Source organism: Gossypium arboreum, chromosome 10 (genome assembly GCF_025698485.1).
Source record: "Gossypium arboreum isolate Shixiya-1 chromosome 10, ASM2569848v2, whole genome shotgun sequence".
Taxonomy (NCBI): domain Eukaryota; kingdom Viridiplantae; phylum Streptophyta; class Magnoliopsida; order Malvales; family Malvaceae; genus Gossypium; species Gossypium arboreum.
The window spans coordinates 131646395-131663800 of record NC_069079.1 but is presented as its reverse complement, the minus strand read 5'-3'; the positions used below and the strand labels follow the sequence as shown (position 1 = coordinate 131663800).

At 36.3% G+C, this 17406-nt stretch overlaps 3 protein-coding genes across 7 annotated transcripts; all 3 read right to left on the bottom strand.

Moving 5' to 3' along the window:
* Positions 1-6: 6 nt before the first annotated feature.
* On the bottom strand, positions 7-4478 carry LOC108463308 (serine/threonine-protein kinase BSK2). The gene is made up of 9 exons (XM_017763261.2): positions 4019-4478; positions 3572-3922; positions 3304-3437; positions 2549-2654; positions 2274-2359; positions 1379-1564; positions 1114-1272; positions 888-1001; positions 7-549 (listed from the first exon to the last, which is right to left on the bottom strand). The coding sequence occupies exons 1-9, from the start codon at positions 4095-4097 to the stop codon at positions 298-300; spliced, it is 1467 nt and encodes a 488-aa protein (XP_017618750.1). The 5' UTR covers positions 4098-4478; the 3' UTR covers positions 7-297.
* A 1360-nt stretch (positions 4479-5838) lies between these two features.
* LOC108466965 (putative pentatricopeptide repeat-containing protein At4g17915) lies at positions 5839-9734 on the bottom strand. 3 transcript variants are annotated; one of them, XM_053019716.1, is made up of 4 exons: positions 9570-9734; positions 7429-9177; positions 6470-6744; positions 5839-6392 (listed from the first exon to the last, which is right to left on the bottom strand). In XM_053019716.1, the coding sequence occupies exons 1-2, from the start codon at positions 9697-9699 to the stop codon at positions 7754-7756; spliced, it is 1554 nt and encodes a 517-aa protein (XP_052875676.1). In that variant the 5' UTR covers positions 9700-9734; the 3' UTR covers positions 5839-6392; positions 6470-6744; positions 7429-7753. The 3 variants fall into 3 exon arrangements, with proteins under 3 accessions (XP_052875676.1, XP_052875677.1, XP_052875678.1); XM_053019717.1 differs by having other exon boundaries at positions 6597-6744; XM_053019718.1 differs by having other exon boundaries at positions 9565-9677.
* Positions 9735-10443: 709 nt separating this feature from the next.
* On the bottom strand, positions 10444-17087 carry LOC108466964 (putative ABC transporter C family member 15). Of its 3 annotated transcripts, none has more exons than XM_053019714.1 (13): positions 16874-17087; positions 16387-16528; positions 16219-16293; positions 13648-15992; positions 13436-13522; positions 12698-13348; positions 12462-12626; positions 12065-12359; positions 11760-11974; positions 11365-11670; positions 11209-11272; positions 10884-11123; positions 10444-10791 (listed from the first exon to the last, which is right to left on the bottom strand). In XM_053019714.1, exons 3-13 carry the CDS (start codon positions 16262-16264, stop codon positions 10667-10669), a joined length of 4539 nt encoding a protein of 1512 aa, XP_052875674.1. In that variant the 5' UTR covers positions 16265-16293; positions 16387-16528; positions 16874-17087; the 3' UTR covers positions 10444-10666. The 3 variants fall into 3 exon arrangements, with proteins under 3 accessions (XP_052875674.1, XP_017622858.1, XP_052875675.1); XM_017767369.2 differs by having other exon boundaries at positions 16219-16287; positions 16874-17081; XM_053019715.1 differs by having other exon boundaries at positions 16387-17081.
* Positions 17088-17406: the final 319 nt, after the last annotated feature.

The window sequence follows — 17406 nt, the reverse complement described above, 5'->3', positions numbered from 1 at the left end:
ACAAAATTTAATACTATGAAGGATCAAAATGCTTTATTTCATACTACAGGGACAAAACGCATTTTTAGGGATTAGGGTCTCGGGTTCTGGTGGTGCTGAGTTCTGGTTCAGAATGCTACAAGGATCCAAACGCTCAACTAAAACTTGTTCAGAAAATCAGCAGCACCAGAACCAAATGTCTTTTTCCTACTCTATTTTATTCCATCATATTTAATATCCTTTACACATTTCTTTATGTCAAACTCTTTTCTTTTCTTTTTTTTTTGAAAGAAAAAAACAATACTGCCTGATCTCTGCTTAGACACGCCAGCCATTCTGCTTCTTTGCCTCAAATGAGGCTCCATCATTAAGCATGTCCTGTGCATCGGTTTCCATTCCAAGCTTGGAGAGGGCAAGAGCTTGCATGTAGAAGGCAGTGGGGCACTCGGGCAGGCATACCTGAGCCTGCATGGCATCTCTCAAGGCAAGTTCTGGTTGGCCAATAATCAAGTATGAAAGGGCTCTTCTCACAAATACAGTACCAGAAGGAACAGACATCATCGCTACCAACTGCATTCAAGGGGAAAACGTTAACTACCTTTAAAAACTCAAAACCCAGGTTGAAATTAGTTTACAAGCATGTAGAAAGGAAATGAAGGAACAAAGCAGATTGATCAAGCTAAAGCAATTCCCTAATACCCAAAACAATTATGTAGCTGAAAAAAAATAAGTTGGACTCCAAACATGAAATATTAGCAGGTTAAACTCTCTTTTGGAGATCATTCAGAGGCCAATGAATATGTTCTAACAACTAGAATAAAAATTAAAAATTAACTTATGTTTAATATAACATCCCATGAAGCAAGCTTGTCAAATAGTAAACAAGTACAACGCATGAAGACAGTTACCTTTGAGTAGTAATCAATAGCATTTTTAAAATCTTTGTCTCTAAATGCAATATCTCCAAATTTCTTTGTATTCAGCATATCCTGAACCTGTTGTGTCCACTCTTGGAATGACAGCTTCACCAATCACGCAGTGCCAGCAAATTAAGCCACAGAAGGGACAGACAAATGAAACTATGCATAGCCAGTTATTATGTGACACTGACAAAGTAAAATAGCCGTAACCCACCTCATTTTCTGCACCTTCTTCTTCTTTATAACCAGTTTTCAGTAAGATATCATGCACTGCAGTAAGATCCATCCTAGCACATGCCTTTCCAAGCGGGGAAATCATAGTTGGCAGCACCACTGGGGTTTTTGATAGACCCATTAGAATATGTGAGGCAACCTATGGAAAGCAAGGGAATGTATTACTTCAGTAGGGTTTAAGATGCATCGATACATGATACTCTAAAATTGAAATGGCAGTGAGTTCAATGACTTGAAATTTTCACCTCCTGTTTTTGAAGAGGTGCCACTGCTGAATGGAGGAATTTGGTATCAGGTCGATCTCTAGCCTCATACTGAAGACATTTTGAAGCCAATTCGACCAATTCCCTGGCATCTTCATTAGCATATTGTCCTTCCAGAGAAGAATCCATTAACAACAATAAATTCTTCTCTCTTATCAAATCCAAGGCCTGGAGAACCAAGTCACATAATAGTTTCAAAATTGATGACACAAAATTTACAGATGTAGCTGTATCCAACGTAAGTAAATGAGAACAAAGATCATAACAGATAAACAAGCAAGAATATCAGCAGTCACCAAAAAAGAATACCAAAATAATCAAAACATAGAAGTCCCTGACTAATGCCTCCCCAAGGATAAACGAAAGTAACCACCATTCTTGAAACACTGCAGGACTCATGTGAGTATCTGTGTTTGTGGATATATATATATATAATATAAGATTTCTACTTTTAATTCATTGACCCATCTTATGGGACATTGATAAAGCTCAACATCATCTATAGAACAGTTCCATAATAGTACAGTGGATATTAAGGACTTCTATGTTAGGACATTCTGCACTCCGCCAAAATTTTACATATCTTACTTGACTTTCTAAGCCTCCCAACAACAACTTCTCATGGAACCTAGCCAAATGGTAAATAAAACACTTACCAAAAGCCTCGGGTCCAACTAATTCTCAGTGCTTACATGTACAGAAAAATAACTGAATTCCAATGCCGGGATCAATTTTACATTAAAAAGCTGCAAAGAAACTCAAGATATATCCAAATTCTACCAGAACAGCAATTGTTCCTCAGTAAGAACTTTGAGAGCAGTATTAGCAGGGAAATACAAAGAAAAGAACTAAATTTGGATAATAGAATGTATCATACATGGCTGGGAGGGATATGCTTTCCACTTAAGAGATCCAGGAGTACAGTTCCATAACTGTAGATCACACTTTCGGGGATGACCCTGCCTGAAGTGTTGAACATTCAAATTATTTAGCAGTGAAAGAATATCAATTCAATCACTAAATCCCCTTCTTTTCAGAAGGCGTACGAAATGTATTTTCTTTCTTACTTCAAGATTAAAGAAGAAAACTAGTTTGTTGAATTTGAAAATCCTAGTTGTCCATAAGTGAATAATTGAAATCAGAAGCACATACCTGTCCTCAAAAATTCAGGAGGAGTATATGCCAAATTTGTACTGTAGCTTTTCCCATCTCGGCTATTTTTCATTAGTCCAAAACTAGATAACCGAGGATCACCTTCCTGGCATAAAATGAAATTAAAATTAGAAAAGAAACAGAAAAGCTAAATGCCAATGCTGGCAACTGATCTGCCTCAAGAGACAAGTCATAAACGTTGAGCACAATTTCAATCTATAATTTTACTTATGGAACATGGCTATTTAATATTTATGAAGATGGATCCTATATGCTAATCTCTCTAGTAGTCTATCCCGCTGAAACAATTAATTTTGAGATCTCCAAAACCACAAAGCCCATGCCAGACTAGCAAGGCCAACCACTAAAATGAATGTCAAATGAGAATGAGGTTAACATTCAAAATGTAATGAAAACAAATGTGCCCAAATATCATGGACGAGTGCAAAATTAGCAGGAAAGGTTCTAGAACAGCTAAAGAGGTGCTGTTTTCTACCCATTTCAAAAAGAGCCGTCCCATGTCATACATAAATCCCCAAGAGCTTTAAATGTTGAATCATAAAGAATGTTGAAGCTAATGATCAATAATAAAACAAATATTCATCAATGTAGTAACAATAAACAAGATAACATTCAATCTCTTCATGAATTAGCCCTCATTTACTAAAGCAGTGGAAGCACGGAAAAGAAAGATATTATGGTGGAAAGGAAATTAGCACAGGTAAGAAAAATATTGGGGTGGAAAGAGAATGTACCTCATCAAAAAGAACTCTGTAAGCATTTAAATCGTGATAAATTTTAAGGCCTTGAGCGTTGCAGTGCTCAAGTGCTTGAGCAATATGGTAAGCAACTCTAAGGCGCATTTCCCATGGTAAAGGCTGTTTTTCCCCTGCATTATTGGTAGCAATTTTCATAGATACGCAATCAAAGGGAGTAAAGGAGGATGCCATTGTTTAATAGTAAAAAGAAAAGAAGGAAAATGTCAGAAAGGAGCAAAGGCAAAAAAAAGGGTGAAAGACATACAATGGAAAAGATGCTTAGAGAGGGTATCATTAGGCATATACTCAGCGACCAACAGGCGCTCGTCACCCTCGGCGCAACAGCCGATCAAATTGACCAACCTCTTGTGACGGAGGTTCCCAACCATAGCAGCTTCGTTAACAAACTGGTGAGGGTCGGGCCATGATTGCCTCGAGAATCGCTTAATGGCCACTACTCGATTGTTCTTAAGCTTCCCTCTGTACACCACATTGGGAGCCTTTTCTCCACTCTCTGACACAATGAGGTCAGTGCTGAATCCATTGGAAGCTGCCCGCAGCTCCGCGAGGCTGAACTCGTTGAATGCGGGCACCGCCTGCTGTTCCCCATTCCCATCTGATAAGTAAAAATAAATAAAGAGTCCATGGATGAAGGATAAATTATTTTATATTGTGTATGAAGAGAAGAAATGGGAAAGGAAAAGAAAGTGACCTAGATCTGAGTTAGTTTGCGGAGGAGGAGGAGGTGGAGGAGGAAGCTGATGAGGGATTTTGGACTGGAAGCAGCCCATCACTCTACGTCTGGATTTTCCTCACGTCTAGTGAATCAGAAACTGCAACTAGAGGAGTAGAGTGTACAGTGAGTATAATTTCAGCTGCAACTTTACTTAGTGGAGGCACAACTCAACTCGGTCACAACTCAGAAGACAGAAGAAAGAAAGTTGACTAGAAAAAGAGTTGAACTAACGAATGAACGGCCTGAGCTTTCTAATTAGTGAAGTGAATGGTACTAGCTCGAGTTGGAGTTCTAGTTCTAGTTTTAGTACTTGGGATGGAAATATTCAAATTTACATTTTTCTTTTTCTTTTCTCCAAACTTGGGATGTTAATGTAGAAACAAGACAGTTCCTGTAATTCTTTGTTCTGATCCTCGATTAAATTTTACCACTGAAGTAATGTTGGTTACATAGATTAAAATACACTAACATCAATGTATCTAAGTTTGTATTATTCTCCCGATCGAGACAATATTTTTCTTTTAATTTTATAGAGAATTTTAATGATAGAGGCAACAAATTCAAGAGTGCAAGAATGCCTTATTTGATTAAATGGTGCATGCCATTCCATCATTTACTTTAACCTCTAATCCTATTCCCTGCAGCTCTCCACACATTCTATCATGAGAATCTGACATCTCTTTCCTCTTTGTCCATCAATAACAATATCCCTAGAGGATATTATACTTTATTCATCCATCACGAAATAGACTCTATGTAAGAATGATCAAGGTAAAATATTTTGAGGATGACACTTCAAACGATATAAAGAGTAAGAGGTGATAAAAAAATTAAAACTCGTATATTTTAATTTGATCCTATTTCATTAGACTGTACTTTTAAGTTTTAATATACAATTTAATTAGTATATTATTTTCGACTTTAATCAATAATTTTTTCTAGATTAGATCTTAATGTTATTTATAATTTCAAGCAACATGTAATATGATATCACCACGATATCAGCCAAGAAAAATTAAAAATCTTGCAAATCATAAAATTTCTAAAAAATATTAAAGTTTTGTAAAATGATAAAATATTTTAAATAACTTATAAAATTTTACTAAAAATTATATCATTTCTTCCAAGTATTATATCTCTTTTATACCAACAATATCATCATCATAAGATTCATCACCATTACTATTATCATGTTTTGAATGTCTTGTAACACTTCATTCTCGACTCAATCGCTAAATCCGAACTATAAAATGTCACATTCGTTGTCGGGACAATCATTACAACACAATATAACCATTTACACATGCTGGTAAGTATATTATGCATTCACAATATGCTTTAAAATCATATCCAAATAATCTATGAACTCAAGAAAGTTCATAAGAAGACTCGAAATTGAATAAAAACCGAATTATAAAATGTACAAACTATCATGTTGACGTTGTATCAGATTGCGACCTATCTACTTGACTTGACATCATCGTGATGTGTCACAACGTTGAGAGCTTGACATCATCGTGATGTGTCACAACGTTGAGAGCTTGACATCGCGATGTGATCGCCTGATTTCAAAAGGTCCAAATGGCACCAGTTTATAACACCTAAATAAGCAATTCAATACATTAATTCAACCATTTCAGCTAACAATACCATTGGCATACTTAATTCTAGCCTTTAGCATTATATATACATATACATATACATTACAGAAATTCACTATCCCAACTTCAATTCATTTAAACCATTTCCATCCACTTGTATCAATTTCATATATGTAATTAAACAACAAATAACTCTTCTTTTGAACTTCTTTAGTCCATTTATTACTTTTATAACAAGTTTAATTGAAGATACACGGTTTTAACTACATTTCATTGCAAATCTGAAGAAAAAGGGCTTTGCAGCGCTATTTTCCCCTCTTGCAGCACTGTTGAGGGTAACGCCCGTTACAAACGTGATTCCGAACCACAATGATGATGCGGATATTTTGCGGCATGGCAGTTCCAAAATCCATTATGATAGTAACAATAATGGCCTCTACGTTGCATTGCGGCCACATTTTGATACTGTACACTTAACAACTACCTTAGGAAGCCCCATCTACCATATCTAAACCATCATAAATTGCCCAAACCTTAACCTGCATGATGGTACTCATTCCCACGACTTGTGCATCAAAATATTGTAACCCCAAAATTACAAAAATGCAGAAAGCCGTTGGCCTTGGGATCTTATCTTGGAGACCTTGACAAAAAATGTGTCGAGCCCAGGCGATGATGTGCATGATAACAAAACCAGCATTGAAGATTATTTCTTTGTTTCCAGAGGTTCCAGTATATTAAGCGAAAAACTGTAATCCATTCAAGATCATTTCCAATATCAATATAATTAACCAATAGCCATTTAGATAAGGATAAGGAAAATAACCTGGACTGATGTCGCTGAGGCACGATTTTATTCAAAAAATTTTGTGCAATATGACAATTCTCTATACCAAGAATTACAGTCTCTTGTCCATTGCTGCATATAATGCAAATTGGATTGTCGACCATACCTCTCTTTCAATGCTTGACATTGGACAATAGCTTATCTTGCATGGCAGTCCATAGAAACTGTTAAGGTCCTCTGATTTTCCACACTTGAGCCCATCGACCATCAGCTGGTTCCCATCAACAGGTTGCCAAAAAAAGCAGTGCATTTCCCTACAAAATAAAGTTAAATGTCAAAGTTCCAATAATAACAAAAGAAAGTACATGTTGCAAGAATGACTAATTAAAAAGAAACTAGAAGAATATAAAATAAAGAAGTATAGACTTATCAGAAAGTAAACGTATAAATTGTAGAACGGTACAGTACTGAAAAGAACCAGAATATTCAAATTCCAAAGATGGTAAGGTAAGAGAGTCCAAAAACAAACAATTTCATCACATTGTAAATAACAAAATGAAATAATCAATTACAAGAATATAGACACACGTCTAGTTTAGCAAATACTTTAAAATATGCATCAAGCTCTTCAAACGGACATTTATTCCTTCATTTTTGTTTCCATCAAGATTGTAAATTGTCCACAGCACAAGAATTGTTTTACTTACATACATATAGATAAATGGAAAAAAATGAATAATAATGAAATAAGCCCTAGATACAAGGTTCGTCTACACACCTCCTAAAACAATGCCAGTTCCCTCACGCAACAAATCTTTAAGAGTATAAAATAACAGCAAAGTTCTTCCTTATGTCACAGTAAGAATAAAAGATTTCACTTTTCAAAGGAAGGGATTCCTTACATGATTCCATTAGGGAAATTCTTCAAGAATTGAATTTTGGTAGGGAGAAAATAAAGTTAAATAATCCAGAAGCTAATCATGTAAAAAGCTTCTTACATGAATCTCTTGTGAACATGCTACATAGTTCCTGAAGCTGGACTAGTGTTTCCAAGCAGTGCATGTCACTTCATCTGCTTTTATATGCTGGAAATACAGATACAGAGCATGCATTACACGTAGATGCAGCTTGATTCAGAGTTGCTGATCTCTATCATGGCCTACAGGATTACTACCCCAAGAGAACCATTGAACTTACAACAAAAAGAAACATATTATTTCAATCAGGACCTTGATCCAAAATGAATTATCCTTGATGGTAAATCAACTGAAATAAATAATCTTCCAACTTTTAACACTAAAATCGAAAATAATGACTAAATTATCAATGATTCAATATTCGAGCGATGCAAATCTTAGACTTCAGCCTTTTTGCTTCTCCAGGAAATCCAGAATAGCGAAGACCAAGCAAGACAGCTCGTTGAGCAGACTTCAGAATTTTCATGCCACTTCGTAAACAAGATAGCAAGAGCTTGGCTGCAGAATGATACCTCCTGTCCCTGCAAAGGTTGTATACCAAAGAGGAGTAGGTAAAAGAATCTCTTACCTCCATTGATTTATAGACTTTGATCGCATTATCGATCTGACCAACTTTACACAACCCATCAACCAAACAGTTATATGCAACCAAGTTTGAATCAAAGCCCATCATATTCATATACTTCAAATGTTGTGCGGCCACCTCAACGTTACCTGCCTTGCACAATCCATCAATCATTATAGTGTGTGTATACTTATCACATTCCAACCCTTTCTTTTCTATCTCATCCAACAACTTATAGGCTTCTTCCAACTCACCAGTTTTACAGTACAAATTAATTAGTGTGTTATAAGATACTATATCAAGCTCGATACCAGTTTCAATCATGTCTACCATGAATTCAGTCGCCTGTTTCACCTTACCTATCTTAGTTAGAGCACCAATAACTGTACAATAAGCAAAACCATCAAATGTATACCCTTTACTCTTCATTTCCAACAATAGCTCAATTCCTTCTTCAAACTTCTTCTTTCTAAAGAAGCATTTCAATAGAGTAGTGTATGTTATGGCATTTGGAACATGGCCCGATTCCACTATTTCTTTAAGAACCCTCCTTGCTGACCCTAATCTACCAATCTTGCATAATCCACTAACAAGAATATTGTAAGTCAATAACTCTGGCACAAATCCATGACGCTGTAGGTTCCTAAACAACATAAAAGCATTCATTGTATACCCATTCTTGCAAAGACCATTCATCATAATGTTAAAAGTAGCAATAGAAGGTGAATGCTCAGCAAGTATAATATCCTTAAAAACCCTATGGGCCACATCTGGTTTTCCTAACTTGAAAAAGCCGTGCATCAAAATATTGTAACTCCAAACATCAGGGACTATGCCTCTTTCAATCATTTCATCAAATAGATCAAGAGACCGAGCTATTTGGTGATTCCTAGTGGCACCAGCTATCAAAGAATTATATGAAATAATATCTGGGGTAACACCAGCTTCTCTCATTCGATGAAGAATGGCATAACCGGCATCAATTCCAAAATGACAGTATGCATCAATCAATGTATTGTAAGTTACAACGTCAGGGAGCACTCCCAATCTTATACCATCAATAATAACTGATTCAGCTTTCTCCAATTTATGGGCCTTACATAGTGAAGCTATGCAAACATTCAATAATCTAGTTGAAAATCTATGAACCATTCTTCTTTCTGCTTCTTTCTTTTTTCCCAAGCACATTCCACAACAAAAAATGCCTGCCAAAAGGAGAAAGGATCTTTCTGAAAAATTATTATAATTAAATTTCTTTATAATGGTTTGGTGGTCAATTTCTGAAAAATTATTATAATTAACTTTCTTTATAATGGTTTGGTGGTCAATTTCAGAATCGAACCAGTGGTCGAACTGATCAGACCACAAAGTTCCCTGTCCAACCAGCACAACCTAAAAAAAGAAAATTTCTGAAAAATAGGGAAAAGCGGAAAAAAAAATTAAAAAATCACCAATACTTCTCATTTCTTATCTTTCTTTTCAATTAATAACTTAACATTAACAAATATAACCACCCATGAACCAGAGAGGTCCTAAACATACGCTAGTAGCTAACCAAAAAGGCAGCTGTTAAATGAAAAAAAGAGCCAGACCTTACCTCGCAGGTGGTCGGCAGGAAGGAGCTGAGGGCTGACTGAGAGGCAAGAGCAGCTATAAGCTTTTGCTTTGTTCCTACTGCTGCACGAAAAAATTATGCTTATTAGATTTTTGTTCTTTTTAAAATTCATTTCTTGTACATGGATTGAGCTGGGTTAATTAAGTGGGATGGATGTTTATCTTTTAAAATTGGGCCAAGTTGTCAGTTTAGGGTTGGAGTTGGGTTTTTTTTCAATTTGGGCTGGATGAGACTAAACCCAAAAACATAAAAACCGGTTCAACAACAAAAACTCTTATTTTTAGCCACTCCAATTACTTATTTTTAGCAAAGAACAAAGAGAAGGAAAAAGAAATCGTTTACTTTGAAGAGGTCTTATTTTTTACAAGAATTGCTACTCATCTTTCTAGTTTCTAGTTTAAAATATGTTTGATTTTTTCATCAATGCTTCTACAAGATATAAGCATCACTTCATCTACTATATGGAGCAGAGACAGAACAATAAGGCGCATATTAAGCAGTGAAGAAGTAACAATCCACTGGAAGCTAAAGCTCCTAATGCATGATATTAATGCCATGAAGACTCAATTTCAGCAGATACAGAGTTCGGATCAGAAGCATAAAGGGAGTAAACTAGCTAAATTTATGGCGATGAAAGCTTTAACTTATGCTCGGAATAATAAGTTTTGAACTGAGATTTCTTTATGTATGGTTTTTATCTTGTGATTTGGTATCCAAAATAAAATAATAATATTAAATCATGTTATAAGTTATTAAGTTTTTTATCACTCTATATTTAATAAAGGTTTAACTTGATAATTAAAATTTAAATTATTTCACAATACGTTGTTTTAGAAAAAGTTTGTAATCCTGGCTGTAGACGAATCTTCTGTTTCTCCTATAACAAATAGTAGAAATAGAAACAATAATAGTATTTGAGTGTCTCACAGATGGTATGCTACATAGGATATCAAGATTTTTAGCATAATAACAATTCATGACTCAATGGGGCTACTACATCCTGGACAAGCTATTAGCATACTACTTCTTTCTGGAGATTCCACCACTCTCTCCTTTATTGTGCTTGCTGCAGGTTCTACTTAAGCAGATTTTCTAAGCTGTTGAAAGGTCTTAGACCGCATGGAGTACTCCCTTATAAGCTTAGAGAATAATGAATCCTCTCGTTCTAGTAGTTTCGCAGGTGACTCAAACTCTGCAACTCTTCCTGTTAACACAAAATGGTTCAATTTGTTTTTCAACAATTCTAAAGTGTGTGTGTGTGTGTGTCCGTGCATGTAAGCATCTACATAGTCTTACCATCACTTAGAACCAAAATAAGATCACTGTCTATAACAGTGTGAATTCTGTGTGCTATTGTCACAACTGTCCGATCTTTGAACTCTTGATCAATAATCTTCTGTATCACTCCATCTGTTGCAGAATCAACTGATGCTGTTGCTTCATCCAGTACAAGAATACTGCTTTTCTTTAACAATGCCCTTCCAAGACAGAATAATTGCCTTTGACCTACACTCCAGTTTTCCCCATTTTCAATCACTGTTCAACACATTCTAATATCAGTACCTTTCATTAACAAATGAGATACAGCTATGAATTAATACCCCAAGTTTATAAACCTCACCCGTAGCATCCAACTTTTCTTCCTTTGCACGCACTATCTCACCAAGTTGGCATTTATCCAGGGCCTGAAAATTTCACATGCATGCCACTCTAATCACTATATGCATATTTGTCTATTATATTCAGTTTAAGGGTACGTTTTATGAATATCAATTACCTCCCATACTTCATTATCCGAATATTGCACGAGAGGATCAAGGTTCCCTCGAACAGTTCCCTCAAACATTGTAGGGTCCTGTGGTATAATACTAAGTCTTGATCTTAAGTCATGAAGGCCTATCTTACAAATGTCCACATTGTCAATTATAATGCTCCCTTCTCTAGGCTCAACTATCCTAAAAATAGCCTGTATAAGTGTTGATTTCCCACTTCCTGTCCTTCCCACAACACCAATTTTTTTTCTTCCTGGAAATGTGCAGCTAATATTTTTTAGGACAGATGGAAGATGCTCAGCATAACGAATCTGTAAGGCGGTCAAAATGTTAGTAAACGCATCTCAAGCTTTACTATATAATGTTTGGAACATTATGGATGGTTGTTAACATTCCTTACCTCCAAGTTTCTAAAGCAAATTGTTCCAACTTCAGGCCAGTTATTATGGGGTCTACACTCTTCAATCTCAAGTGCTGATTCACTAGCTAAGTTTGAGTACTGAAGTATTCTTTCTACTGAGATCATCTTGTTTTCTGCATTGCATATGTTCCATATTACTGAAGCTTGCAGAACATTTAAATTTATTCCATATGTAACAGCCAGTCCTGCAATGCCTGTTAGAAAAGTTTTTCGTTTTTCAATCAGTGGTCATTGATAAAAAAAAAATTTCCTCTTCTGAAAATACCATATTGGATTATACTCACTTGGATTAATGATTCCATCAGGAAGCGACACCAGCACGACCAATGAGAAAGCAAATACAAAATTGGACAGTAGATTTAGTCTGAAAGAAAGCCATTCCATTGCTGAGACATTATGAAACCAGGGCCTTGAATGGTTGTCAATGAGACCAAGATTTGCATTAATGAAACGATTTTCTTGATCAAATGCACGGATTGTTGCTGCACCAGCAAGTGATTCTGCAAAGTGGTGAAGAATAGGTGCTCTTTGTATTCCTGCTAAGCGTGCCAGTTCTCTTGCTGTTGGTATGTAATATTGCTGAAACAATTATATCAAGTCATACTTGGTTTTTCTTTGGGCATGGTATAGCTATTTAAACATCTCTATATAACTTAGTAATAAATGTGAACTTTCACTTACTTGGTACCATAAGCAAATTGCAGTCACAGGAATGAAGATGACGAACACTTCCCATGCTACCTGTGACATCACTGCAATGGTTCCGAGAATCTGTATTATTGAGAAAGCACACCATCCTAATCTCGATGCCATTTCCAAGTCTAGCACACTTTGGTCGGTAGATGCCTGAAAATAAAACAACTTTAAGACTATGCAATCACATAAAAAAAATCTATCTGTGCTATTGAGCAACTCACCCTATTTAAGATTCTTCCAGCTGGGGTTGAATCAAAAAATGCCATTGGAGCACGGAGTACACTGTGCAACATGTTAATGAAGAGTGTTTGTGCCGTCCAAAGTCCTGTTACTGCCACAAGCATAGCTCGCACTAACACACAAAGTGAACTTCCAACAGCAAGTAGCGAATAAACGAGTAATACAAACTTCATCCCCAATGTAGGTTCTGTTTCACTTGTAGGAGGTGAAGCCCATGCCATCCAGTAGTTACTTGCAATCTGTAATACTTGGAATGATGACTGTGCCAAAAGTATAATTGGAATCAAGAATCCACCCTTTACAGTTGTTATATAAGACCAGTAAACTTCTTTCCCTATGCTTCCCTTCTCCCTTTCTTCATCTTGCACTAGCTTTCCTCCATTTTCTGTTATCTCTTGAGGGTGGAGGCGATCCAAGCCATGCTTTTGTTGTAGCTGTTGGGCATTAGAAGTCAAATCTGTGTCGGATTCACCGTCACTTCCCAGATCTTGACATGTTTTACTGGAATTTTCAACTGTCACAACAGATTCAAGTGCTCTCTTATGTGCACCAACTAAATTTCCAAATCCTATGTTCTGTTTCAGAAGTTCATCGAATGTGCCTGCTTGTGCAATTCTTCCATTTTGCATCACCTGTTGAGAATCAAGATAGATGTCGGGCAACATAAAGTACAGTCTTGTCTTTTGCTATGAATCTGAAATTTGATTTAACTTGCTTACCAGAATGATGTCGGCTGCAGGCAGAAACTCAACTTGGTGAGTAACATAAAGTACAGTCTTGTCTTTGAGAATTCCCATCAAACAGTCCTGCAAAGTGTAGTTAAACAATAACAGGGCTTTAAATTAAAGTTTCTTAATAGTTGAAAATGGTAGTCATAGTTCATGATCCATGAGGAAAACCTATTATTCTCAGGACATGTACTTATCTTTACCTCAAACAGCTGTGTGCCCGTATGAGCATCCACAGCACTGAATGGATCGTCAAGTAGATATATGTCAGCATCCTGGTAGACTGCACGAGCAATTTGTATCCTTTGCTTTTGTCCACCACTCATATTGATCCCTCTTTCTCCTATCTCCGTTAAATCACCACAAGCAAATAGCTCAAAGTCCTTTGTCAAAGCACATGCTTTCACTGTTCTGTCATATTTGTTATTGTCATAAGGATTCCCAAATAAAATGTTCTCCCTAATATTCCCAGTCAATATCCATGGCGACTGAGGAACATAAGCCTTTGTGCCACTAACTTTTACGGTACCTGACAACTTCTCTATTTCTCCAAGAATGCATGAAAGCAAGCTAGACTTGCCTGATCCCACAGTTCCACATATTGCCACCTTCATCCCTCTCTTCACTCTTAGTTGCACCCCGTTGAGGGTTGGATTAGTCGATTCGGGATCCCAGCTGAATTTTCCGTTGTCAACTTCAACATCAAAACTTGTTTGATCTCTGGAAACATGCTCAACAGCCTCCTGCTGTATTTCCTCTTCCTGGAGGTAGGAAGCAACTCTATCTGCTGAAACTTTAGCCTGTGCTATAACTGAGAGTAGATCTGGTAAATTGAATATAGGGTCTTGTAACATGCGGAAGGTAGCCAGTGCGGACAAGACTCTACCAGCTGTGAGTTGAATCCCCATTAGCATACATGCCCCAAAAGTCACCACAGAGATAAAAGTTGGTGATCCCCAGAAAATAAAAGCTGAAGTTGCTGCCAATCTCAGTGATTTCCATAGCCACTTATACTCTACCTTCCTCAAGGTCTCTAGCTTGTGAAGGAACTGACTGTCCCATGCTTGCAGTTTTATGGTCTTCATGTTTCTAAGAACTTCTGAAGTAGCCTTCATCCTGCCATCCTTTGCATCCATGATCTTAGATTGGTATCTTTTCTGGATTCTTGTTATTGGTATGTTACAAGACATGACAATTAAAGTTGCAGCTAATGCAGCTAAAGACCCCAAACCTAGACTTGTGTGCAAAATGTAGATGGCTAACGAGATTTGTATAGGCAACATCCATATAATGTTTAAGTACCAAATGAAATCTGTGATTCTTTGGATATCTACACTCATATAGTTGATGATCTCTCCACTAGTGTGGCTTTGCCGAGAAGGACTGGACAAAACTAGTCCCTTCTTATATATGCAAGATATTAGAGAAGCTCTAAGCCGAAGGCCTAACTGACGGGCACCAAAGATCCATTGCCTTTGTGCTATTGTCTCAACCATCTTGGCACCTAGAAAGGCTAGTGCAAGAAAGTATCCACTTTTTATGCCCCTGGTTTTCTTCTCAGCTAGGAAGTTTACAAAGTCATCAATCAGATATGGACCAACATATGATGCTCCTGCACTTATCACTGCAAACATTGCATTAATTGCAGCTTTTTTCCTGATGAACAGAAATATTGCTTTGTATATAGATGGATTTGTCGAACTATCCTTCTCTCTAACTTGTTTTAGATTCTGATCAAAGGCAAAGGAAGAAAATTCTGCAGAGTCCCTGACATCAACATCAGGGATATCATCTTCTTCTAAGGTTTTCTTGATCCCCACAGAAAACAATTGGTTGAGCCAAGAGAAGGTAATGAGTTGAAGAAGAGTTGCTTTTCCATATGGAGATCCCCTTTTCTTGTTCGAATCTTTATCAGTTTTTCCACTGAGAAGTGGCTCAGCAATGTTATGGGAATCAATAAAGATTAAACCTGTCTTCCCTCTGATTGATATAACCAGCAAGATAAAGGATGGAAGGAGACTGATAAAGTTTGCATAATCTATCATTTTAAGATAGCCATGCTCTTCTGTTTTTAAGTAGGTATCAAGAATTGTGGAGCTAATGGACAAAAAGAAGCTGAAAGCCCACCATGTTCTTAGAATCCAAAGAAATCTAATGTGCTTTCTTTTAGGAACCAAGCACACTACAATTATTGTTACTGCCCATGAAATCACTGGCACAATCTCTGAAGAATAAGCTTCAAGTTTGGAGTTGCAACTAGTGTCATTCATGCTATATAGCAGCATCAGTAGCTTTAGGACATGAATGCATAGCATTAAACTAGAACAGACAATGCTGGCTCTGTAAGAAAGACCGACTTTTGCAACGATGGGGTAATCTTTTGAAGCTTGAGCTACAATATTCCTGCTGGTTTTGCTCACAATCCTTTGAACAAAAGGGAGCAATATGATTCCAACGAAGCCAAGTTGCAGAATTATGCAGACTTCCTCCCAGAAACATGGTGATATTAGCTGCATCCATGTCACTTGGTACTGAAGAAACTTCAAGTCTGTCATACAATAATAATAGAAAAATATGAGCCATAAATTAAGTCCTACAAGGTGTAGAGAGCCATTAATTATGCATATATATAGGTGTTGGTATATCAGTAATCCAAGTCATGAACACCATGCATGGTGTAATATGGCGATTTTTAATTTTGATCATTTTCTGTTGTACTGTATGTATGTTTGTATTCATAGAGGTTATACAAGTGCATGTGTTTTGTTACTCACTGGTTGAAAAGAATGAAGTGGAAACATCTTGGTCTTGCAAAACCATGCTTCGTACATACCCTCCTTCCTCTGCAACTTAAAATAAAAAATAAAAATAAAAGCTTCAGCTAGCTTAATAATTATTGAGAGGAATGAAGTATATAGCGTGCTGATGAGAGTAGGACTTACACGACGTATACAGAGGGCTGAAGGAGCAGGTTGAGTAAGTGCATATATATATAATATGACTCAGAGCTGTCGATGATATATAGAGTTTTGAGGGTGTAGACAAACAAGTTGTATATCAATTATTTAAGATCAAAATATAAACCTGTAAAAAGTTATGTACATTGTTTGTCAAATAATCAGATAAAAAGATTGACGTGATAATAAGTCAGTGATAAGAGGCGATTGTTTGGCTGGTTTGTTAGATTCAAAGCACGTGAGTTGTGAGTATGAGAGGTGAAAAACACATCACAAATCAAAATCAATCACTACAGCTAGCAAATTAAGGAAGATGAGTCATGAAGTGATGGTCGGTGCTCTGTCCCTGTCCGTCTTTGTAAGAAAAGCACTGAAGGAAATTAGTTGTATCAAGTCGTAGAAGAAAAAGAGGTTTATTTTTTAAGCACAAGAGATTAATCGGTGGGTGCTACGTATTTACATACATGATTACCTTTTGTTATCATGAATCATGAGGACTGGCCGTAGATTCAGTTGCATCCAATGTATTGGAATTTGGAAACTTGAACCAACAGGAAATATTATTAATTAAGAACAAAAAAGAAAAAACTGGTTTTTTTTTGTTTCCAGAACTCGATGGGCATGGCAAATGGCTATTAAGGCGTAGGAGACCTATATGGCGATTGGGCTTGAACTGATTGCTCTAGATTTAGTATTATCATTTTGTTTATATATAGTTAAAACTATAGATATAATTAATGAACCATGCATAATTGTCATCTTAAACTGAAATCCAAAATTTTTAAAATTGGTAAATGTGCTAACGAGGACTAGGATATATTATTTCCATTATTAAGGAAAATGGATAAAAATTTTAAATTAAAATAAATTGATTTATTTAATATACAAAAAAGAGAAAGCAAAATGTCATCTGAATTTTAATGTAAATGAATTCTAATGTAAACAAATTATCACCATTTATGTATCATATTAAATGAATGATTCATTCAATGTAAATATATTAAT